Consider the following 24,661-nt stretch of genomic DNA (forward strand, 5'->3'; position numbering starts at 1 on the left):
CTCTGGAGACTTAGGTGCGTCTGATACAGGCCATGGTCTTTGCTATCACTTGTTATGCATCAGAGAGTTGGACAATAACTAGGGAGAACAGAGGGAGAATTGATGCCTTTGAGCTGTGGTGCTGGAGAAGAGTATTGAATGTACCATGGACTGCTAAGAAAACAAACAGGTTCATCCTAGAGAGGGTTAAACTGGGCGGTTCTTTGGAGGCAAGGATTCTGGGGCTTCGTCTGACATACTTTGGACATGTTGTAAAAGGGACCAGTCCTTGGAGAGAGACATCATGCTTGGTAGGGTGGAGGGACAGCGCAGGAGGGGAAAGCCCTCTAGGAGGCGGATAGATTCGGTGACTGGTGTAATCAGGATGGGTGTGTCGGAGACAGTGTGATTGGCACAGGACAGAGCAGAGTTTAGGGCTGTTGTACATAGGGTCGCTATGAGTCGCAAGCAACTCAATGGCATATAACAACAACAATGATAAATAAAGTGAAGACCAAAGACTGATTTTAGGATTTATCAAGAGGTGTAGATGTCCTTGAGAAAAGAGGTGGGGGTAGGGGTGGCAGGTGTGAAAGCCTTATGTGAGTGGATGCAAGAGAGAATGGGGAGAAACTGTGGAAAGAAAGACCACACAGCTCTTCCATGGAACTCTGATCTTAAGAGGGGAAAAAAATTGGGGTCCTAGAGATGAAGGGAGCTCTGGTGGCCTAGTGGTAAGGAGTTGTGCTGCCAACCCAAAGGCACATAGTTCAAATCTATCAATTGCTCTATGGGAGAAATATGGGCAATCTCTTCCTGTGAGATTTACACACAGATTTTCTCTGTAACCCCACTGGAGGGTCAGTTATGTTTTCATTTTCAACTCGATGATACACAGCAACAACATCAGGTGTTTGTTCTTACAATGTAAAACACAACAGCATGTTTATATGCAAATAGAAAGAATCCAGTAGATAAGAAAAAACTTATGACCTAGAGGACAAGGGAGAATTACTAAAGCATTGCCTCTGGGTAAATGGGATATGGAACCCCTGCACAGCTGTGTGCAGGAGTACAGGTGTTCCACCCATGGGAAGGTGAAAGAGGGAGGGGTAAATGGGAAAAAAAATCAATGAGGAGACATTATTAAGAAAAGGCAGAATGTTTGAGTGCTCCAATTTTCTTAATTGCTACCTGGATTTAAAGATGGTGATAAGAGCACGAGGTGAGGTTTGAGGGGAAGGTGTGAAATTGTCACTTACGAGAGGAACAAGAGTAAATGAACTATATGTGTGTACTGAGGGCCGGAGGAGCCCTTATGTAGTAGCTAAAGTCCTTGACTGCTAACCATAAGGTTAAGGGTTCAAACTCACCACTGCTTTGGAGATAAAGATAGTAGTTGAGTACTTCAGCCACTGTACCACCAAGGCTCCTTTTTAGTAACACAGAGGTATACTGCACAGCAACACAGCTTAGTAGAAAACTTCTTCAATATAACTGTGCAATAATCATAATAAGTAACATATAAGAATAATACTATAATTAAAATAAATACATATAAAATATAATAGTATAATAATTATTATCATTATCTGAAAGGGAGTAAATGTAGAATCTTTTATTTCTTTCAAAAATGGCTATTAACATTTCAGAGTTAGTCTAAAATGCCCTTTCAATTCTGATACTTCAAATGGAGATAAAATTTTCTGAGAATATTGTACATTAGCTACTAAAACCACATATACTAACTGCAGGACACAATACCTAAGATCTAGGCATCCTGTCCCTTCAAATCTTCCAATTACACTTTCTGAAGAATCCTAATTGTCCCTACATCCCAACACTGTGATACATGTGCTTATATAGCAAGAAATGTCATAAGACAAGTGGCTGGAGGAAGAATTAGGAGACTGAGTAGCTTGGGTAATAAACAGAACAGATAATTAGTCCTTGAATAATTGATGAGTTTAGGCTCCCAAGCTATTATTCCAACAAACATTTCTTAATAGGACTAAAATGAATCCAAACATTTTCCCCAAGCCAACCAGCGAATGAATGGATTACAAGTTGGCTCCAAAGGAATGCAGCACAGAAATGATGAACCGTGAGTTGCTTTTCAAATCAGCAAGAATGGCTAGAACAGAGAAGATGCCTTTAAAGCACAGTCTGGAAAGTGCTTCCCAGTCTACTTTGTTCCACAGCATGTTTACTCTTTTGAGTTTTCTACGGCAGATGGACGAGAATCAGGAAATGACAAAGATAGATAAAGCAGGTGTCAAACTACGCTGATAGACCTGCTGGTCAAGAAATAATGAGCCTTGGCTCAAGTCTAAGAATTTATTCCTTAAATAGATGAAAGAAGAAAGACGAGCAAAGGCATCAGCTCCCGTGTCTTTGTCTCTCGCCTCAACATGAAAATAAGAGGTCAGATGACTGCAAGTGTTCCAGATACCTGTGACTGAGGAGTCAATGAGACACTTTACCTAACAGTTTTAGAGCCCTCAGATGTAATCTAACATTGGGAAGGCAGACCTCATATCTTATTAGAAGCTGGGAAATTATGGGTAACTAGGTCATGGTCTCTCTCTCATTGCTGTCAAATCAGAACTGACTCATAATCTACCCTCTGGTGGATTTTGGTTTTAAGTTGCAGGAGAAGATCACCCATCTTTACCTGTGGAACCACTGGTGGATTCGAAAAATACAGTGACAGACCATGTTTATTGCTGTGTTATTCACAATAGCAAAGAGATGAAGGCAACCCAAGTACCCATCAACAAGTGAATGTATAGAAAAACTATGGTATATTCACACAATGGAATATTATACAGCATTGAAAAGCAATGAACTTCTAAAACTTTACACAACATGGGGGACCCTGGCAGGCATTATGCTGAATGAAACATCTCAGTCTAAAAGTACAAATATTACATAACACCACTATTATAAAATAGGGCAGACATGGAGGTGTTGGGAAGAGAATGGGAAAAGAGCAGATAGATAATGAACACTGCATTAGAACAGATGAGAACAAATTGTACAAAAGGAATATATGGTTAGCCACTATGTGTATGACAACAATCTACAACAAGGAGTGCATTGCAGGGTGGGCTGGGGGAGGGGAGAAGAACAAAATGTACAATAATAATTAAAAAAAAATATTTTAAACAATCACTAGAGTGAGCAAGGCCTCATAGCAGCTCATCGTAGACCCAGCTGCTCAGGTTCAGAAGAGTCAAACGGCTGGTCTGTCTTAGATTAGCTTTACTTAAGCCTTCCCCACATGGCCCATAAGGGAGTTCTGATGGCCTTGCGGTAAGAAGTTGTCCTGCCAATCTTAAGATGCTCGGTTCAAGTCCACCAGCTGTTCTGTGAGAGAAAGATGGGCAATCTCCTCTTTGTACAAGCAGAAGACTCTGAAAACCTGCTGGAAGACTGATCACTTAACAGCACACAACAGTAACAAGTATGTCTATAATGCCATCATGCTTGGTAGAGGGTCAACAGCAAAGAAGCTATCCTCTATGACATGGACTCACCCAGTGGCTGCAACAATGGACTCAAGCATAGCAATGACTGTTGAGGATGGGACACAACCAGGCAGTGTTTTCTCACCGAGTTGTAAAGGCTTGACAGTATCTAAGAACACCAAGCCTATGTGGAGACTTGCAACTCTCAAGGGGAGCACAGGGAAGCCACTCCTCTACTCTGTGGTGGACTTGAGGAGTCATTCTCCTTGGGAAGAGGATAAAAGAGGATAGAGCGACATGCAGAAAAGTGTAGCAAACAGGCACTGATTTGTTGACAAGTGAAAGTGGTCATAAGAGCAGTACTGACTCGATGACACGCGAATCTACCCTGAGTTGAGAAGACATGGGCTGAGAAACACTACTTATGGGACTACAAAACACTTAAGGAAAAAAATACTGCAACAAAGTCACCAACAGACGAGTGTAAGCTCTTATGAATCAGACATTTTTAAGGTTCACAAATAAGAAATACATACTGAAAAAATTATGTTCTTATAACATAAATGTGCCTTTGAAAAGCTTCCAGTTGTTTAGCAACAAGAGATTGCCCTAGCAGGCGCTGAACTGACATTTTTCTGAAGTCATAAAGTCAGAGAAACGCACAAGTTTGGTAGCTGCCCATCTGATCTCAAGAGCATTGTCTTCAGACCAAGAACACATACCAATGTCTCGAAGAAAGCAAACCATCCCACACAATATTCAAGAGCAAAGCAAGATGTCACTCACAAAAGATGACATAAGAGCAACCGATACCCTGAAAGCAGAAAGGCTCATGGAAATTTCTGACACAGAACTTAAAAGAGAAGTGACTGAATATTTCCAATGGATGAAAGACAAACTTGATGAATTAAAAGATGTTACAAGCAAAGACCAGGAGGAGTTAAAAGAAACAATGCAAAACATTGCGGAGAAAACAAATAAGGCATTAGCGGCACTGGAAAAACAAGAATCCACCATTCAAAATATAAGCTCCAGCGTTTCAGAGGCTGTCAACATGATGGAGGGACATATGAGCAGAGTTGATGAGATGGAACACAGAATCAGTGAAATCGAAGACAAAATTGTCACCACTGATCTGCTAGAGCAAAAAGCAGAGTCAAAAAAGAAGGAAAAAGAAGAAAAACTAAGAATAATGTGGGACAACATCAAGAAAAATAACATGTGCATCATTGGAATCCCAGAAAAGGAAGAAGCAAGTAAAGGCACTGAAAAAGTTGTGGAAGAATTACTAGAGGAAAACTTCCCAGACATAATGAAGAATGAGAAAATATATATTCAGGAAGCTCAGCGAACACCATATAGATTCGACCCCAAAAGAAAAACATCAAGGCATATCATAGTTAAATTTGCCAGAACTAAGGATAAGGAGAGAATCCTGAAAGCAGCAAGGGAGAAACAAAGAGTAACCTATAAGGGAGAACAGATAAGATTAAGTGCCGATTTCTCAGCAGAAACCATGCAGGCAAGAAGAGAATGGAAGGACATATATCAAACACTCAAAGAATACAACTGTCAACCAAGAGTACTGTACCCAGCAAAATTATCCATCAAATATGAAGGACAGATCAAGATATTTCCAGAAAAGCAAAACCTAAGAGAGTTTGTAAAAACAAGACCAGCACTGCAGGAGAGACTCAGAGATGTCCTTACAGATATACCACAGAAAGCTCCATGGTCTAAAGTAACTAGCAACAACACCAAAAAGAACTCAACACAATGATAGCAATAAAACCTAACCTTTCAATAGTCACACTGAACGTGAATGGTTTAAACGCACCGCTGAAGAAAAGCTTCCAGTTGTAACAGGGAGCTCTGTTGGCCTAGTGGGTAAGGAGTTTGCAATGCCAACACAAGATATTAGGTTCGAATCCATCAGAAGCTCTGCAGGAGGAAGATGGGCAATCTCGTCCCATGCAATCTACAACTTCTAAAAACCTGCTGGAGGGGTAGTGATGAGTTGGGTTTGACATTACAGCAATCACTTGGCCTTTTTTTTTTTTAGTCTCCAAAATGTGCAAGAATGCTACCAGAAAGATCGATAGATTGAATCCACCAGTTGCTCCTTAGAAAATGATGGACACTCTCCTTCCACCAAGATACACTGCCTTGGAAACCTGCATTGGAATCAACAGACCAGCAGTGAGCTTGGTCAGGAGTAATCACCAAGAAAGCAGATTAAGTGTTGACGTGCTGTGTGAACCCACCCGCTGCTCTGTGGGAGAAAGATGAGGCCATCTCAGCCCTGGGGACCTGAATCAACTCACCTGTAATGGGCGGCCTCCAGGAGGAAGGATTGGCAGGTGCTCCACAGAGCAAAGTTTAGAAAGCCAAACTCTCTTCATTTATAGATGAGACAAGAGTCTAGAAAGGTGAGATCAACTCCCCAGGGTTGAGCTTCTCATTTAGAGAAAGAGCTCAAAACCTTAAGTACTGCACTGGTATTTCTAGAAGACCAATATCTTTTAAGTTGTTACACGTGTTTGGCTTATCAATACAAAACCATATTAGACAGGAACCATTCCAAAGCAAAACAGAGACTTCTCTTATTTACTACTTTGAGACTAAGATTATGTTCAAGGTTACTTTTCCCCTATCAGAGTAGTTCAATGGTAATCAAAACTAGATTCTATCCTTGTTTTGAACACTTTTATTAGAAACTTTGAAGTATGTGATTTTAATGTTTCATTGCATTTTCTAGTAATTTTTTTTAAGTCTAAATCCCCAACACTTCCCCGTGGAGAGCTTCTCCAATTTGGTTATTTATGTCAATAAGAAAACATGACTAATTAATATAAATCAGATTTACTGCCAACTTTTCAGGAATAAATCTATCTTATCAAGTAGCCCGTTAATTAAACATGAGTAGAGAAGATAAGCAAACGAGAGAAAAACAACTAAATTATCGTTCCAAGCTTTGTTATTTTCAGACATAAATGTTGTAACAATCACAAACAAAACATGTTATACTTTCAATGTCAAAATGTAAATATAATTTTTGGCATTAGTATTCTATCAATATATAGATAGAAAACCAACCCACTGGATATAGATCCTTAACAATTAATATTCTGTACATACTTCTGAGAAGAGACATCAATAAATGAAATACTTACAATCTAGACTATATGGGACAAATGAGTATTTAGACAAGCTCAATTTGGAACAGCAGGATCTATCTGAAGCTCTCTTGTCTTCTCTCAGCCAAGGAACTATTTGCTCCTAGGAGCATTACAAAGGAGCAAGAACTTTATATTAGAGTCCTACTAGATACATTGAGTCATTGCCTCCAGCAACACAGGTTTTAAAGACATGTCTCTCATCTAATGTGCTCTTTCAGAGTAGGCACAGGATACGGGTCAATAAAAGTTACAGAAGCAGCATGTGTTTCAAATTAATGCTGCAAGTGGTAAGTGCTATCAAAGCGAACTGACTCATTAAGAGGTCTTCTTGAGTGAGATGGCTTGAAGGAAGGTAGGTAGGTAGATAAGCAAAGGAGAGTACTCACTGTATGCACAGCACAGGTCCAGACTGGAAAATCTGTCTACACACAGGGACACAAGTTTGGCTGAAAAGGGGTTTGAAGAGAAGACCTGGGATTCTTGAAAATAAACTACACTGGGACTTGGTGATGTGGAAATAGATGCTGTATGTAGGAAGTTCAGATTAGAAACCATAAAACAGCTTTCCCCCCAATTTTAGACTGTTTTAGGAAGATTAAGCTGGCCCAAGTGTCTGCAGAAGATTGAAGGAAGAGGGATTCGAGGCAGATAAAGTAGTTAGAGACATTGGGAAATTCTTGTATTAATTTTGGCACCAGATTCATAGAAACCAAAATAAGTCCTGTGACTACTGTGAGGGTCATAGAGTGATTTTATTAGTTTTCATGTTTGCTGACTAAAGAAAGAACCAAATGAACAAAGGCAGAAATCCAGACTGAAGGTGGAATGTGGAGGGAACGGCGAGACCCGAACCTGAGAGCAATCAGGGCTGTAGGTACAGGTTTGGAGTTCATTTTCAACTGCAGCAGTTGAAGGATGGGGCACTGAGAGCTCAAGTGCAGAGGTCAGAACAGAGAAGCCTAAAGAATAATATTCTGGAAATTGAGTAGAGAAATAACACAATGTGACATCAACAGGAAAGTAGAGGTAAGGCTATACAGTAAGGAAATACAGTAAGGTGTCATTATCTTCTAGGAACATACATCTTCTATACAAATAAAGTGAGTTTAGCAAGGGATGTGCTTATCTTTCTGTATAGGATCTGCTTTACACAAAATCATATTTTATTTTATTATGGATGTCTCAGTTAATATGTTGTTGTTGTTAAGTGTCATTGAGTTGTAGATGACTCATAGCAACCCTGTGAACAAAAGACCTGAATAACTTTCGTTGTTTCTCCAGGTTCATAGAGTTTCTGGAGGCAAGCTATTTCAGAAGTGGATGCTACTCCTGCTTCCAAGCTTGTTTAATTGAGAAGCTCCACCAGACACTGTCCACCATGGGTAATCATTATCTCATTTGACACATCAGTGTCATAGTGCTTAGCATCACAGCAACCCTGAGTTACCTCTGTACAAAGTTAATATAACCCTCTATTTTATGGCATTAAATGATGACTTGTACTATGTAAGATGAAATTTAAATGAGGAAAACCTGTTAACAATGAAAATTTCCAAGAGCATATTAACACACCGCAAGGATGACACTTGATTTATAAGAACTGTCATATTAATACTCCCAATGCATTTTGTACCGAAAGAGGCTGACTTGTCCAAGATCATACAGCTTCTAAATGGTGGTGTCAAGGCTAACAAGGCAGTCTTGCACTAGTGTCTACAGCTTTAATTAGTTACAAGTCAAAGGTCAGTCATTACAATAAGTCTATGAGGGTTACACCAAAGTCAATCTGATCCCTATGAGGCCCATTGGGTGAAATCCATGTGTAAAGTCGTCTTTTGTGTCCTTCAGAAAAAAATATCTGCAATGAAGGAATCATTGTAAATACAAAATTTCATCATTCTATTTCCAACCTCATTTATATCAAGCCCATATTTTCCAACTACTATTCCTTCTTCACTGTTTCCTATTTTTGCATTCCAGTGACTAATTATCATCAACACACCCAGATTGCATGTTCGGTCAATTTCAGACTGTGAAATTTGGTAAAAATTCTCAATTTCTCCTTCTTTGGCATTAAATATAGGAGCATATACTTGAATAATAGTCGTGTTAATAACCAGTCTCCCCTGTATGTGTGTGGATATTATCCTATCATTCACAACATTTATTTCAGGATAGAACTTGAAATTGGCTTTTCAATTATGAATGCAACACCATCCTTCTGTTTTTCATCCCCTACATATTATACCATATGATTATCTGATTCAAAGTGGCCATAGTTGGTCCACCGCATCTCACTAACGCTTAGTATGTCAATGCTCATGTGTTCCATTTAATTTATAACAATTTCCAGTTTTCCAACATTCAAGCTGTGAACATTCCATGTACCAATTGTGAAACAATGTTTGTAATTGATTTTCCTCATTTCAACTGACTTCCAGTCCTGGGCTCTACCACTACACTACTATAATTATCCTCTTTGTTTAGTGTTCATAGAGTTTTCAAAAGCCTTTTATTTAGGAAGTAGATGGTCTATCCTGCTTTCTAGTCTTTCTTAATCAAGGAGTTCCACCAAAACCACGATGGGAAACCCTTTTGGAATTTGACACACCAGTGGAAAAGGTTTCAGTATCACAGCAACCCTAAGTAACCACAGTACAGCAAACTGACAGACAAGTGCTGCACCACTTAGAACAACATTCTCTCCAAACACAGTCAATAGCAGGCCTGAGGACCACAGGTGTGAGGGCCCAACCAACTTTTAAATACAAAGGCCTGCCCATCAGATCCTGTTTGCGCACACAAGAGGCTTCCCATCCAAGTTGACTGTAAATGAGATGAGATAGTTAATCAGTTTATACTTACTTGCTAAAACAATCAGAAACATCCAGTTTACCCCCAGCTTTCAAGTAAATCACAAATATTTTCCACTGGGATCTAACTTCACCAATCTAAAGGCTCACTCACAGATGGCAGGGAAGCACTGCATGGTTTGGAATTGGGAAGGGAGTCAGGGCTATGTTCTCCATACCTGTTCAGTCCATATGCTGAGCAAATTATCCAAGAAGTTGGCCTCTATGAGGAAGAATGTGGGCATCAGGATTGGAGGAAGACTCATCAATAACCTGTGTTATGCAGATGATACAACCCTGCTTGCTGAAAGTGAGGACATGAAGCATTTGTTGCAGATCAAGAAATGCAGCCTTTAGTATGGACTGTGTCTCAATATCAAGAAAACAGAGTTTTACCACTGGACAAATAAATGGGCAGTGAGTGTCATGATGGATGGAAAGGAGATTGAAACTGTCAACAGCTTCATCTTGCCTGAATCCACAATTAACAACCTTGTTACAAGCAGTCAGGAAATAAGGAGACACATTGCACTGGGAAAATCTGTAGTTAGGGACCTTTCCAAATTATTGAGTAGTGATGTCAGTTTGAGGACGATGGATTCAGGCCATGGTCTAGCTATGAATCCTAGACCTGGACAATGAGTAAGGATGACAGAAAAAGAATTGATGCCTTTGAGCTGTGTTGTTGAGAAGGGCACTGAGCATCTATCTCATGGATGGCAAAGAGAACGAATGTCTTGGAGAAAGTGCAGCTGGAGTGCCCTTTGAGGGCAATAAAAATGAGGTTCTGCCTCACATACTTTGGACATATTGCTAGGAGGGACATGATGTTGGGAAGGTTGGAGGGTCAGCAAAGGAGAGGAAGATCCTCAACCAGGTGGATTGACACGGTGACAGCTGCAACGGGCTCATGTGTCAGGAAGTGTGAGGATGGCACAGGACAGGACTAGGTTCAGATCTTCTGTTCATAGGGTTGCTATGAGTTGCACCTAACAACAACAACATGAGGGTAAAGGAAGTCCTTAAGCCCACAGACCTTCAATAGACCAGGTCAGGGAAGTATTAACTTTCCATAACGCCCTCACTCCCACCAGATGCTCCACTGGAGAAGGAGGAGCAATCTCCTCCTGTGCCATCAAGAAAACAAAACAACTACCAAAATGCCCTCACTCCCAGTGAAGTGCAGAATGGGGGAGTAAGCCTCATTACTCCTGAATATAGTCCCACAGTTTACTACCTGGAGGCCTTGGGACATTTACATTTTTTATACTTGTAAATAAAATTAAGACAATATAAGTAATAGATTACATAGAACTGTTCCCTAGATATCTTTGACCATTTTTTTTTCTCACTTCATGTTCATTCCTACCTGTCTTTACCTGTACTTCTATTGAGCCCTACCCACCAGCCCAGCTGGCCTTCTCTATCAAGATGCTCCTCCACCTCCAACTTTCAATATTCAAAGCTCATCTTGCCACTAGCTTCTGCCATCAGCACCAACATTGTCCTTGAAACCTAGGGTTGAAATATCTCTTTTGATTCTTCTTCCTCTAATATGTAGTCAATCTATTTCAGAACTCTCTTGCTTGATTTCTCTGTTATCACATGTAGTTTACCTAGCAGTAATTTCCCCCTCAATCTCTACCCTCCCACATTCCGTATCTTCTCACTCCCACTAGCTTCTCCATTCTATCTCATCATTCTCCTTACAGAAATCTTAAGAAAACCAAACAAGCACGGATTGGTTATGTAGTATAAAGTTGTCCTTACATTTGGGAAGCTATGCATAGACGAGAGAATGAGCTCGTGATTAAATAAAACAGAAATTGCCTTAAACTGGCTCCATTATAACAATTTCAGATGTAATTTCTAGTTGGTTATCAAAGTTGGATAACATATCAAAACCATTCTCTGCAGCACTTAATTGGTTCACATGTATTATGAAAATTAATCAGTGTTAATCTAACCATAAAGAACTGTGTGATATTTCTCCTAGTTTTTAATGAAACATGTATTTTTAAAAGGTGACATACCTTGTCCAAATTAACTTGAGAGTAAGCATTGGTGGGTAGGGTATTTTCCAATTAAAAAAGGAAAAATTTCCCACACTGGATTAGCAGCTGCTAGTAATATTCAGGCTCAGGAAATGACACTAAAAGCAAGGCTACTTCACAGCAAGATTTATTAATACATCCAAAAGAAAGAAAGAAAAAAAATCAATTTTGTCACACTATATACAGATAATACATACAATGTTTTTATACACATATTACATCTGTTTTTACACAAGAAAAATATACATAAAAATGTAAACTTTTGTATACAAAAACCCTTAAACAAATTAAACAAGGACCAGATAACAAAAGGAGACCAATCCATTATTATTTCATCAAATTTTTAAAACAGTAATACAGTACATTCATTGAGATATATATGGAAAATGTGAGCCATCTCTTCTTGTTTAAAGGGAAATTACAAACCAAAAGCCCACCGATTGCCAAAATGTGGTCCCCTAGCCACACTGCACCTCATGCCACAGGGGACCTACCATCAGCACTGGCGTCTCTACCAGCTTCCACCATTTCCTCAGCTTGTTCCCCAAGTCTGTGCAGAAACAAGTGGCTCCTTGCTTTGGTGAACATAACCAAGGTTCCAGCCACCATTACCAAAAATACAGGGGAGAAGAGTCTCAGTTTGTAAATTCCCTTTAAGCAGCTTTTAAAAAGTATTTTTACTGTATGGTCAATACTTGTGTGCCAAGGTGAATGAGGACACAAAAGAAGGGATGTGAGATCTGCTAGTCCTTGCTACCGTGCAGTTACTTTGTTAGAAGAGATTTTTTTTTTTAAAAAAAAAGTGCAACCTGTTTGTTCTTTACTGGTTTCCAATAAGCTACCTCACTTTTGATTTCCCACTGCAACTTGGTTTCCACATACACTGCAGTACTCTACTCCACACCAAACAACTGTCAAGAGGCTTTCTGGCAAAGGCTGCTTCTGTTATGAGTTTGGTTAAACTCCTCTACAAGATCATCCAGACCTCAAACTCTCTAGCCTAGTCTTCAAGAGTACTCTGACTCCACTGCCTTTTAGACCATCTTCTAATCTGGAATTGTCCATCCTTCCTCTCTCTGTAAATTCTTGAGATGTCAAACTGAAATATTGATGAAAATGACCCAAACCTGTGGAGAAGAGGAATTAAATCTACATCAAGGACATGGAGATTAAGAGTTCTTCAGAAAATGTTTGGTCTTTAAGAAATGAAAAATATGCTTTAACTAACTTCATGCGAGATCTGCCTTCTCTCAAAAGTTGAATTTTGAACAAGGCAGAGTAATAATTAGGTGATAGATTTCCCTGCAGCTAGAGAGTAGTTAACTTCCTCCTGGCAAAATGATCTCAATGATCATTATTTATTAATGAAAGGATGAGGCAAATTGGTGAATTAAGTTGATCTAAGAGATGGCAGATGGCATAAACTAATGGAAATATTAGGATAGCTTCATAACTGAAATAAACAGGCTGCTGTGGTAATCTGCATTTCAGAGAGGGAATATGATGAAGCTTTCCCTAGTGAATCACCAGCATTTTGTTACCGTAATGGGACAGATGGTATTTTTCTCTTTTTTTAAAAAAATTAGTCTCCCTTTCAGTTAAAAAAAATGACAATAAAAGGAAAAGGAAGATAAATAAATAATGTGTGGGCGCCTTTAGATGAGAATTTCAAATGTTCTTTAAATAAGTTTTGATAGTGTACTTTTAAATCATTACATACAACTGCTATTGCAGTGACAATATTCCAGTAGGGGCAGCATTTTGCTAAATGTAAAAGATTGCCAATTTAAAATTCATACATATACATGTGTATATACAGTATATTAACACTATTTATAAACTAGAGAGCAACATTTCATTGCCTTTGAATATCTATATATCCACTCCCACAATATATACTAGAGACATACTGTGTGAGTATATATGAAAGTATATGTACACATGCTCCAACATGTATATATACACTTCTGTCTGTGTGTGCATAAGAGCTTTAAAGGCACAATATATAGGGATGCAAGTTTTATAGAGAACTGAGCAAAGGTAAAATAGAAGGTCACAACTGTGAGAAGAATAAAAAAGGAAATCTTGCAGAAGTCATTACACAAGAATGCACTTGAAGCAGTTTCATGAGTAAAGGGAGTTAATTACAGAATTCAAGAGGCTTACATGTTGGTTGGCAGTCTTTCCATTAAAATGAAAATGGCAAATTTATCTCAAACCATAAAACAAGCCAAAATGTATAAATTATGACAATAAATGAGAAAATAATCTTAATACTAATATCAATCATAATTATGGTATTTTAGTATTCCAAAATTATCAGGTCAAATGTTCAAATTAATTCTGTAAAGATTGACTTTTTTTTTAGGCAAGGAATTTGCAAAATTACTATAGAAAATATTACCTAAACTTTCTTTCATCTTCTGGGGAATTTCAGAGATAAATTACTCATGTTAATAAAGGAATATGCTTAAGCCAAATGTTTGTTAGCTCAAAAGTAAGTAATTGAAGGAAAAGAACACAATGAAGTGTGATTTTTAAAATAATGAGATGTTGACTACTAGGTAGTAAAGATGATAAATAATAGCAGAAATGACAAGAATCGTTTTGACAGGTATTCATGTACAACCAGAAACAAGACTAAGGACTTCCACTTTAGTACGCTCTGATGTGCTCCATGCTGCCATCTCACTGGTTCACAGAACAATCCAGAGTCCTCACAGACATAGAATCTTGCTTAAAAGAAGCTGTTTACCTATTATACACACACATTTTAAGGGAAGTATATGTATATACCTTTATCTATACACACACATATACATACGTGTATATATAGATTTATACAAATGTATAAATAAACATAATACTTTTCAATCTTTCTATGGACAAGGCAAGTTCACATTCAGCAAAGTGCCACCACATCCCATATACACATCTCTGTACAGATATACACATAAGGGTCTATTTTCACCCTCCAATCAAGGGCAATTTTCATCTAGTAAATCCCATTAACCAACAACTGAAGGGAGAAAGGGCACCAATACAAACTCCCTTCTTTCATTTGCATGCATATGTACAAGGAATATGCAGAGTTGTTTTTTTATTTAAAATCCACAAAGCGAGAATGAATAAAACTGGGAGATGCTGCAAAAATAGAATTAAAAAAAGAACAACCTATAAGCTTTTCTAGGTCTTGACTATATTTAAAATGAAGTAAACAAGCCTACAAAGACAACTACAGATTCAGGTATCTTATGAAGTTATTTTGATTTATTTCAAAGTTCATGATTTTTTTAATATTAAAAATAAATATTATTGAAGCATTTAAAAACAAGTCTCTTCTTGACTACTTTAGATCACTGGATATTCCTGTAATCAATGTATAACAAAATGGCAACTTAAGCCTCAAAATAAAGGAATGTTTCTTTAAAATTCCTTAATAATCAGGTGAAAGCCAAGGACAGTATGATTTTTTTCCTATAGTGAAAACATGAGGGAGGGAGACACTAACTTCATAAATAACAGCACAACCATTTAAAAAAAAAAATCGAATCACCCCAGCTGGTGAAATGATCCCACCAACTTCTTAAACAAAGCAGCCCCTTGAAAAAATGGCATTCTTCATAAAGTTAAAACTCTACACTTTTTCTTAGTTTAACTAAGAAAGATGATCAACAGTTATTTCCTAACTTACAGAATAAAGAAATCTATTATAAACTTAAAAAGGTTCCACAGATCTCTGGTCCCACCACCCCAAGAAATAAACACAGCTCACGTCTAGGCTATTGATCTATTTTTAAGCTAAAACGTGAGAGGCTGTTCTTAAAACCTGCTGTTTCTCATGTCATATTAAAAGGATAGCATAATATAAGTTAATTGAAAGGCTAAAATATATGGTATCAGAACTAGCCTTTTAATATAAAATAATCAAGAATTTGGTATATTTATATAACAGAGAATGAGAAAGTAACTCCAACACCCTCAACTAAATAAATCCTATTTCTACAATACATTCTGTTACCTTTCTCTATTTTTACCTAACCACATTCATAACTCTCACACATGTGCCTCCAATGTATATTTCTGCATGTGTGTAAAAACACAGACATATTCATGCACACAAGTAATTTTAATTCTAATTTTAAGTCACAGTGGGAATTCCTTAGTGAGGAGGGATAAAAAGTTCCTGAATAAGACACTGAGAACATCTAGATTTGTTATCTTCTATTTTACTTCCCAATTTACAGATAAACTGTAAACTAAGGAATGAATCCATAGGAAATAAAAGAGGTCTTAAAAACTTAGTTTAGAAATTTCAGCTACAGTAGTTGGAGTTTTACTTGATCTATGTATTTTTCTATTTACCCTGTAACTAAGCTTCTAGCCATCTTAAGTGTAAACCACAGATCATTTACTAAAGAACAAGTTTCTCAACACTTCTAGAAGCAGTAATAAATGGTCTAAAGGTGTTCTACATTTTGAGGCCCCAGGATATCTTTTTACTTTATATATCTGCAAGGTAGCAAAGGATAGCTATACACCTTGACACGGCAGCGATCCAGTGTAAAAAGGTGCTTCACTAGTTTTGTTTTGTTTTTTTTAAAAAAAGCTCATATATAACTTTTTAGCTATTAAACACATAGGCAACATAATTCATTACACTCAATACAGCTTTAGTATAAAACTTATAATTTATGAGGTGATGTTAATAGCATAAATTAATATACCTTTTCTCTTAAAATCTACAATAAGAATTCTGAAAGCTCATTGGGGAAGTAAATTTTTTTTTAAATAAAAGTTTTAAAGCTGTGCATGATGGGAAAGGATTCTATATGCTGAAGCTGAGAACTTGAAGGAGAAAGGAAAAACTCCTATGTGAGATACTGTGGACTATGGACCAAAGGTTTTCTTTCTTGCGCTCTCTTCATTGAGTCACCTTTATTTTCTTTTAAAATTATTACTGTTTTTAAATTGCCCTAATTTCCACAAGGAATCCCTGAGACAAACTCAATACTATACAGTGAAAAGAATGATCACTGCTGAGAGGAACTGATTCAACCCTTCAAAGGCATGAAGACAATATCAACAAGTGTCAAACCTTCCCTCATTTCAGTACTATTCACTGAAGCAAACACAGGGTGGAGTCACTTCAGGGCAAATCCATTCATTCCCCTAAAGAGATCACGGGTGTGGTGGTTAGCTGTATCGGAGAGTTCTGCACTGCATACTGAAATTTTTTCCAGAGGAACTTTGGGTGCATATAGAGCTGACTTCAGTGGTCCCCAGCTTTTTGAAAACCAGAAACAAACACCAAACAAAGAGAGAAGAGGACTCTTATCACTCTTGGGCCAGGATCATATAGTTCAGAAGCATGTGCGTGCAGACTTGGCGTATGGGGCTGAGCAGAGGCAAGCAAGCAGAAGGGAAAAAGGAAAGCAGTGCTGGAATCAGCTTCCTCAGAGAGCTTTCTCCTGTAAGATTCTTCAGATTAAACTAGGTCATCACTGACTTTGCCATTCAAAGAGGCCAAACTTTCCCAATACCAGAGATCAGATGGTAGAGAAAGTCATGCCCAACTGTCCTCTCTCTCTAGGAAAGGCCAAACCCCCTCTGTCTGTCCTGTTTGTTTCCATAAATTAAGGAAAAGGAAGAAAACAGAAGAGCTGGAGTGAAAAAAAGAGAAATCTTTGCTGTTTAGAAATAAGGCTAAGCTGATATACAATTTTTCGCACTGGCTACGGACAAAGACATAATCTTGTACGTTTTCTTTCCTAACTCATTGAATGATGTTTTCATGACAAGTCTTTTGGAAGATTCAATTCATTTTTGGTAAATGAAAATTCAAAATAAATTTTTGTTCTTGTCACAATGTGATCTGTATGAAGATTTATAAAATTCAAGACATGAAGAAGTTATAGATCATTATTGTTTTTCTACAGAATGTTACTGAAGGTTCAATCATTTCCAACTTAACAGAAACAGTTTACAGGCATGTATACTTTTTAATAGGGACTACCTGTCTTGTTAGGATAAAAATTTAGAGAAATAGAGATGTTGGTGATGGAACAGACCAGTCAGTATGACTACACTGTCCTTCAAGGACTCCTTCCCACTGTCTCATTAGAGTCTGAGTATTCTCTGATATTAGATGATTTTATATGCCAGATTAAGACTTTTTAAACAGAATTTCAAAAGAAAGCTACAAAGATGAAGAAATTCAGAGGTGGGAATCTATAAATTTTCAAATTCATTTCAAACCTACCGAATAAATAAATCAAACCCATGGACTTCAGTTGCTTCTAACGCCACAGGGACACAGCACGACTGCCCAGCCTGTTTTCCAAGGCTGTAACACATTAGGGAAGCTGACTGTCATCTTTCTGCCAAAGGAGCTGGTGGATCTGAACCGCTGACCTTTTGGGCTGTAGTCTGACAATCCATTGTGTTACCAGAGAATAATTAGTGTTAGTACCTCTATTGCCTTTTCATTACTAATTCATTACAATCTTTTTAAGCTAACTTGAAGTAAAACCTATTGCTCCAGAGAAAATTCCTGATGTGTTTAGCTGCTATCACCAACCACCACTTATCATGCCAAAGAGTGCGGAACTAAAAGCATAGGATTTACCAATTTGGGTGCAGATTTATAAAGCCGAGTGGTGCCAGTCAACAGAAGTAGAGATTTTCTGTAAAAGAAGAAACTGCATGGTCAGGACACCTATCATTATTTTTGTCCTAATCAGAGAGCAGTCTTTCCCTCTGTGGATTGTGATCATGGATTGACTATGAGCTCTACTTAAGGAAAAGTTTTAGTGTTGGCCACAGAAAATTACTAGTCTTAATTCTGAGAGAATGGATTTTTAAATAACTAATCCACTATTTAAGAAATAAGTCTTATAAATAATTATTTGGCAAAGATAAAGTATTAGCATTTTTTTTTTCATTTTAAGCCGCTAAAGACAGTAACATCAATTTTAAGGAAAAGAAAAACCCCCCAAAACTACTTTCCAACATCTCCAGACCCACACTATTTGTTTCTCATTAAATTACAATCTTCTCATGGAAGGACACTAAACACTTCTTGTCAACATGAAATTGCTCAGGAAGTAATTTATAAAGCAGTTATATCACACATGGTAGGTTACTAGAGAAAATGATCCTTTGCTGTATAAGCTACATGAGGATAATTAAAATATCTTTCCATTGCATAGTCTGTCACTTGGTGGATTAAGTATAATTGCTATTTACTATTGTGGGTTGCTGACTAGCTATATAACCTACATGGAAGTGCAAATCGCTAAGCCATTTCTTACAGAAAACAAAGAAACAAAACCAAAACTGTCTAAGTACTTTAATTAAAATAGTAATGATTATGTAGAGAGTAAAGGAAACACATCTCTTCTTCAGAGGCTAAAGAACACAGCCAGTGAATAGCATACATTAAGATGGAATTCAGATTCTCAGAGCATACAATGTGTCCATTAACTGCAGCAACTTTGTAAATTAAATCACATTAACAGAACCTAACTGGCCTTTATAAATGGTCCCAAAGAACTGCAGAAACAGAGTGAACCTCATCTGCCACTATTTCTCATGCATTTAACAACTGAACACTAGCTGGTTTCCACCTAACTAGGACCTCATATAAGATTTGCTTTTGATTCCAGTATCCCTTAGGATAGCACAGATGCTATTACAAAATATATTAATTTTCATATTTCATTCCTCTCCTTTCATATCAATAGCAAATCTACTTCTAACAGACTAGAACTGTTTCACTAGCTACAAGTAAAACTTAGATTTCTCTGGCTTTCTAGATGTTCTCTCTTCCAAAATGGGATTCACAAAAAATGGCAAGAGCAAAGCAAATCTGCAAGCTCGGATACACACTATTTTGAAGTAGATGAAGTGAGAGGGAAAGTTTGTTTCTGCTAATTCTTCAACCCTACACAGGTTACCTTTCTGAGGGTGCCCTTTCCTCTGCTGTCATCAAGGGCATCTAACAAAAATGAATTTGTTTTAAGTTTTTGGTGTGAAGCTATAACTGGCAACATTCCTGATCATTTCATGCCTCCTTACTAGAAAGCAGAGATGGGTTTTTAAATGCACATAAGACAGAAAACTGCAAACAATAAAATGTGCAACTTACTGCAAACTCAGTTTTGAAACTGAAGAGTTTTAAGCAGCTAACACAAGGGACAAATAGAAAAGTTCAAATCAACTACCCCTGACTTTCCCTTCGCTGTCAGAGAAGGGATGCTGAGGACATCAATGTGCTGCTCTGCTACCACCTATCGTCAGTACACACGGACAAGACACGGGTTACCAGGTATAGACAGTTACATAGTCATGATTCTTACGGACGGCACATTATTTCGCAAACTAAAAGACATTTTGGGACAGAGGTAATGACTCATAATCATTTACAGTACAATAAAATAAAAAAGCTTACTAACAAGATTCACAGGTGAGGAAGAATCAAATTATCTGTTCTCACCATTCAGGAAAGAAAGTTATGGTGATACCAAATATAAGTTTGCTTTGTGACATATTGTATAATTTAGAAATTTATCAATCTGCGAAAAAGACAAGGTTATTAAAAATAAATCTTCCAATCATTTTTCATTACTTAAGAAAGAAAAAAAAAAACCCAAAACACCACACCACTCAGTATATTACAAACATATTTTTGGCCCACAAAAAGAAATTTTAATAAATATAAAATAGGGCATATATAATGTGACAATTCCCCTCATAATCCCAGGCACGTGGTTATCTGCATAATGCCTGCTGATCACCATTATTCCTTTAAAAAGCAAAGAAAGAAAAGATTTCAAAAGAAGGGGTTGGTTGAAACGAGCACAGCAAAAAGAGGGTGCATACAGGAAGTAAGAAAATACATCCAAATCTTTACCTATTAGAAAGGAACCAAGCACAAATATTCCCTGACAAATGAAATATTGTACTATTATATCAATAGATATGTTCTCTGTACTCATCATTTAAAATATATATCTGTAAATTAAACTAGACTCAGATATAAATAGCTGATGGTATCCCAGGGGACAATGAAACTTTTTAGCAAAAGCAAAGGACAGACACTTTTTAAATCTAGTTCCACCCTTCTCCAGAGAGAAAAAAAAGTTAAAAGGAGAAAAAAGGCAGGCTAGAAGGAACCTCACATTTTCTTTTCAAAGTCACCAACTGATTCAACTACTCAAAAGGATTTTTAATCCTACAATCCTGGTACTTTAAAAAATTCCCCTAAGCTAGTCCCGAATTTACTTAAACCTAAACACTTAAATTCTCTTAAAAGTACCAAATAGTAGGTAAAATTTACTTTTTGTTTCCATATTCTGCTTTGAAAGAAATTTTTAAATGTGTATCCTTCAGATATTACACATCACTTCACAACTGATACACTGATTCCACAAGTTGTCTTCAACATTTTACAATTCTTACCAAAAAAATCACTACAGTAAACATGAAAAATTCAAAAGCAAAGAAGATGGATCAAGGACTTCACAGATCTCATCTTTCCAGACCTATCTGACCTATCCTGTTTTGCACATCAAAATGTTTTCTTTAATTACACGTTGCTACTGTATTCCATGAAAGGGACTTGGAAACAAATGCAGGTTGGAAAAGGGGGCATGACCACAGGCCTCAGGACCACAGGCCCCTTGCAGTACCTCCAGGCAAGCTCTTCCTAACATTCCCACATCAGCGACACAAACTCAGCTTTTGTGTTCCATTTCTCCTGGGGCTAACCTTTCGGAGAAAAGCGTCATGCCATACACCGATCACCACTTTCTCTGTTCAGAAAACCTTAGTTAACTCATTGGGAAAAGATGAGCAGTGTCACTCAGGCTGTGCAGTGTGGGGAAGGAGAAAAGTATCAGCCTTACACACTTTAGGAAAACAAAAACAGTAACAACTGGACAGCTGCTTCTGGTCCTGCACACAAACGCATGTGCAGGTACACACATACACACAAAATCAAAAGACTCATCATTTTTCTTTCTAGTTAAACATGATTACAATTAGGAATGAATCCTGGCCTCAATGTGGTGGCTAGCCACTGGTGCAACGACAGAGCTGCCTTCTGCCTCCACGCACCATTTGCTATGTCTTAACACAGGAGTGTAATTAAGAGGATCATTCTGCCTAAAACCACTTTTTAAAAAATCTGGTAATAGAATGGAAAGCATTGATGTGAATACTAGGAAATAGTAAAGGGCACTGGTAATCTGAGGTATCTTCCACTTCTAGGACTCGCTGCTCAAAATCAATCCTATCCAGTCACTGTGCTGAACCACGAAGGACACCACGGGGGGCCGAGTGAACCTGCACGGAGGGAATGAGCACCAGTGCAAAGGAGCACACGTGAACACTGAAGCAAGGGCCCCACTGCAGGCCACTTGCTTAACTGGGAACGCGGGTTGCCCTCTAGTCCCCACCTGTAATTTTTTAAAATCTTCTTTAGGAAAAGGGGTGTTAAAGAGGAAACAAAGATAGAAAACATGGGGGGCTCCCCACCTGCCTGCAAACACACAGACACGCTCAGTTAGGGGAGGGGAAGGGAGAAGATGCATTATTGGTACTCGTAGCTGTGGCACCTGTTACTGTGAAGCCTGTTGGAGGGGCTATAGAGCTGTGGCTGGGCTGCAGGTCCTTAGGAATGCCACTGTGAGAACTCAGCTGGTGGCCAAAGGCTGCGCTGAACTGAGGGAGCTGCTGCTTGGGAGAGGTGGAGGCCATTAGTTCAGCAGAAGGCCCCATGCCACTGAAGCTGGTCTGCGGTAACCCCGGGAGCACACTGGAGCTGCTGGGGGTCACTGTGGCGAAGGCAGGCTGTGTGGTCTCTGAGTTCGAGGTGGTGGGGGGCGTCGAGAGGGAAGTGGAAAGAAGGTTGTTAAATGGCGAGGTTTCTTGAAGGTTGACAGGGAGATTACCCCAGTGAGTTCTGGGATTTACCACTCCTCCAAGGGGCACCTCAAGTTGAGTTGGGAGCAAGTGCTGCGCCATGATGGGCATCTCTGCCGAGAAGGTAGCTGCCATAGTATCACCAGAGTACGATGTCGCGTGGGGAGAGGTGATATGGTCACTGTAGGGAGACGGCACGTGCTCGCTATCGTAATGGCTTCCAGGGGGCGAGGAGTGTGAATGGTCACTGCTGTATTGCTGTCGTGAGGTGATTACGTCGTCTGCCTTGCTCAGCAGCTGGGCAGGGTGTGGCCTCTGGGAGGCATGGCTGCCATCATGAAGTCCATGATACGGTCCTGGGAAGGCTCTCTCCCCAAGTGCACTCTGGCTGATCAGAGTGGCAGAAGTAAGGCCAACGCTGGCTGGGGCAGAGAACTGCCCCTGGATCTGCCCTGCCAGGGGTGTCGGTGGGTTAGACAAGGTAGCAGAACGGAGCAGGTTCTCATCCAGCTCTAGACTAGAAAAATTATCATGTACTATGCGCCCATTCAATAGCTCCCCTAGGTCTGTGTTCACTTCTCGGCTCAGGGACGGAATTCCTGCAGGGCCAGTACCTGTGGAGAACACCCCTATACCCCTGTCGGCTAGCTCCTGGACTGGCACACCGTCTGACGGGGTCAGGACCCCAATGGTACTCAGGCACTCGAGAGAAGTCACAGCCTGCAACGCCCGTTCAAGCTCCTCGGCCTCTTCCGTGGTCGGAATGAGGTCTCCGTTCTTTCCTGAGAAAAACAAAAGCCAGCACGGTCAGCATTGTTTTCATCTGTATCACAGACATCACACATCTGAAGTCTTCTTACCTTCGAAAAGCTATTTTTAAGGGTTGCTTTCAAAGGAAAAGTGAGTCATTTGCAGCACAGGTGGGAAGTGACCAGCTGTCCTGCAATGGGAACTACCTTTCATTTACTTACAAATAATCACAAAACCAAATTTGACAAAGTGTTAAATTCTTGAAAAATTCATAAAATTACCAATGTAAAAATCATAGTGATTATCTGATACACACAGGTTTCTAACCTCCGTTGTTTATTGTTATATACCCTGGAGTTGCAACCAACTCATACCTGACCCTCTAAGAGGTTTTCAGAGACAGTAAATCACCAGAGAAGAAATTACCCATCTTTCTTCTGTGGAGTAGCTGGTGAATTTGAACCTTGTGCCATTGGGCTGGCAGCACAAGTTCTTACCATTAAGCCATCAGAGCTTCCTTTTCAACATATAGTTATTAAAATAGAAAACATATAGTATGAGTTCAGATATGAGAGAAAACAGATCATGTGGGAAAGGTCCACACCTTCTGTAGCTGGAGGAGCAAGTGTGGAAGACTCGAACATAGAAATGTACAGACATTTGCACAACAGCACATTAAGGACTCTGCTCATTCCATGGGTTATCTTTCAAAATACATTTGTTTACTCTTTATTTGATATTTCTAACTAATTTTCACAAAACAGAAGCTCAGAGATATACTATGATTTCATTTCAGTTTTTAAAAAATATACATTGTTAGGAATTTTCCATAACAATATCCAATTCTAAGACTATAAACGATTTATCCAACAAGTACTGGGAAACTGGTGGAATTAAACAAACTTCGCTTAGAAAAGTAAAGTAGAAGATGAGATGTTAAAATGAGGACAAATTCCAAAAGGCTTCAATAAACTCATGTTTGATATCTGTTTGCTAAAGTAAAACTATTCATCATCAAGGATTAAAATTATAAACAGGCATCAAAGTACAAATGTGCTATACATATTAACAGACAAATGCTCTATGTCTCATCATGTAAAAAAGTAAAATACCTTTGTTGCTATGTGCCGTTGAGTCGAGGACAACTCAGAGTTCAACAGATCTGAACCCTGTCCTATCCTGAGCCCTTCTCGTCATCTGTGACGCATTTAAGCCTATTGCTATAGTCACTTTGCCTGACTTTTGTCACCCATGAAAGACATTACACAGGAGGAGAAGCAACAGAACTATGCCTCTTCTCATGAATTTATTTTCTTTTTCCCCTCTATCATCTCCTATTTATTTATTTAGGCGATATGAATGAATGTTTTACAAAGCAAACTGGTTTTTCATTCAACCATTCATACATATTTTGTTTTATAATATTCTTTAAAATGCACACCGTGTGATCA

At 38.5% G+C, this 24,661-nt stretch overlaps 1 protein-coding gene across 1 annotated transcript in view; it reads right to left on the reverse strand.

Moving 5' to 3' along the window:
* Positions 1-21,854: 21,854 nt before the first annotated feature.
* Positions 21,855-24,661, reverse strand: part of INO80D (INO80 complex subunit D) — a 39,153-nt gene continuing 36,346 nt past the window's right edge. The window contains exon 10 of the mRNA XM_006889117.1: positions 21,855-23,242. Within this exon, the coding sequence (XP_006889179.1) occupies positions 22,098-23,242 (1,145 nt within the window). The 3' untranslated portion in view covers positions 21,855-22,097. The remainder of the gene's footprint in view (positions 23,243-24,661) is intronic.

Source organism: Elephantulus edwardii, unplaced genomic scaffold (assembly GCF_000299155.1).
Source record: "Elephantulus edwardii isolate Elephantulus edwardi_28Jun2011 unplaced genomic scaffold, EleEdw1.0 scaffold00075, whole genome shotgun sequence".
NCBI lineage: Eukaryota > Metazoa > Chordata > Mammalia > Macroscelidea > Macroscelididae > Elephantulus > Elephantulus edwardii.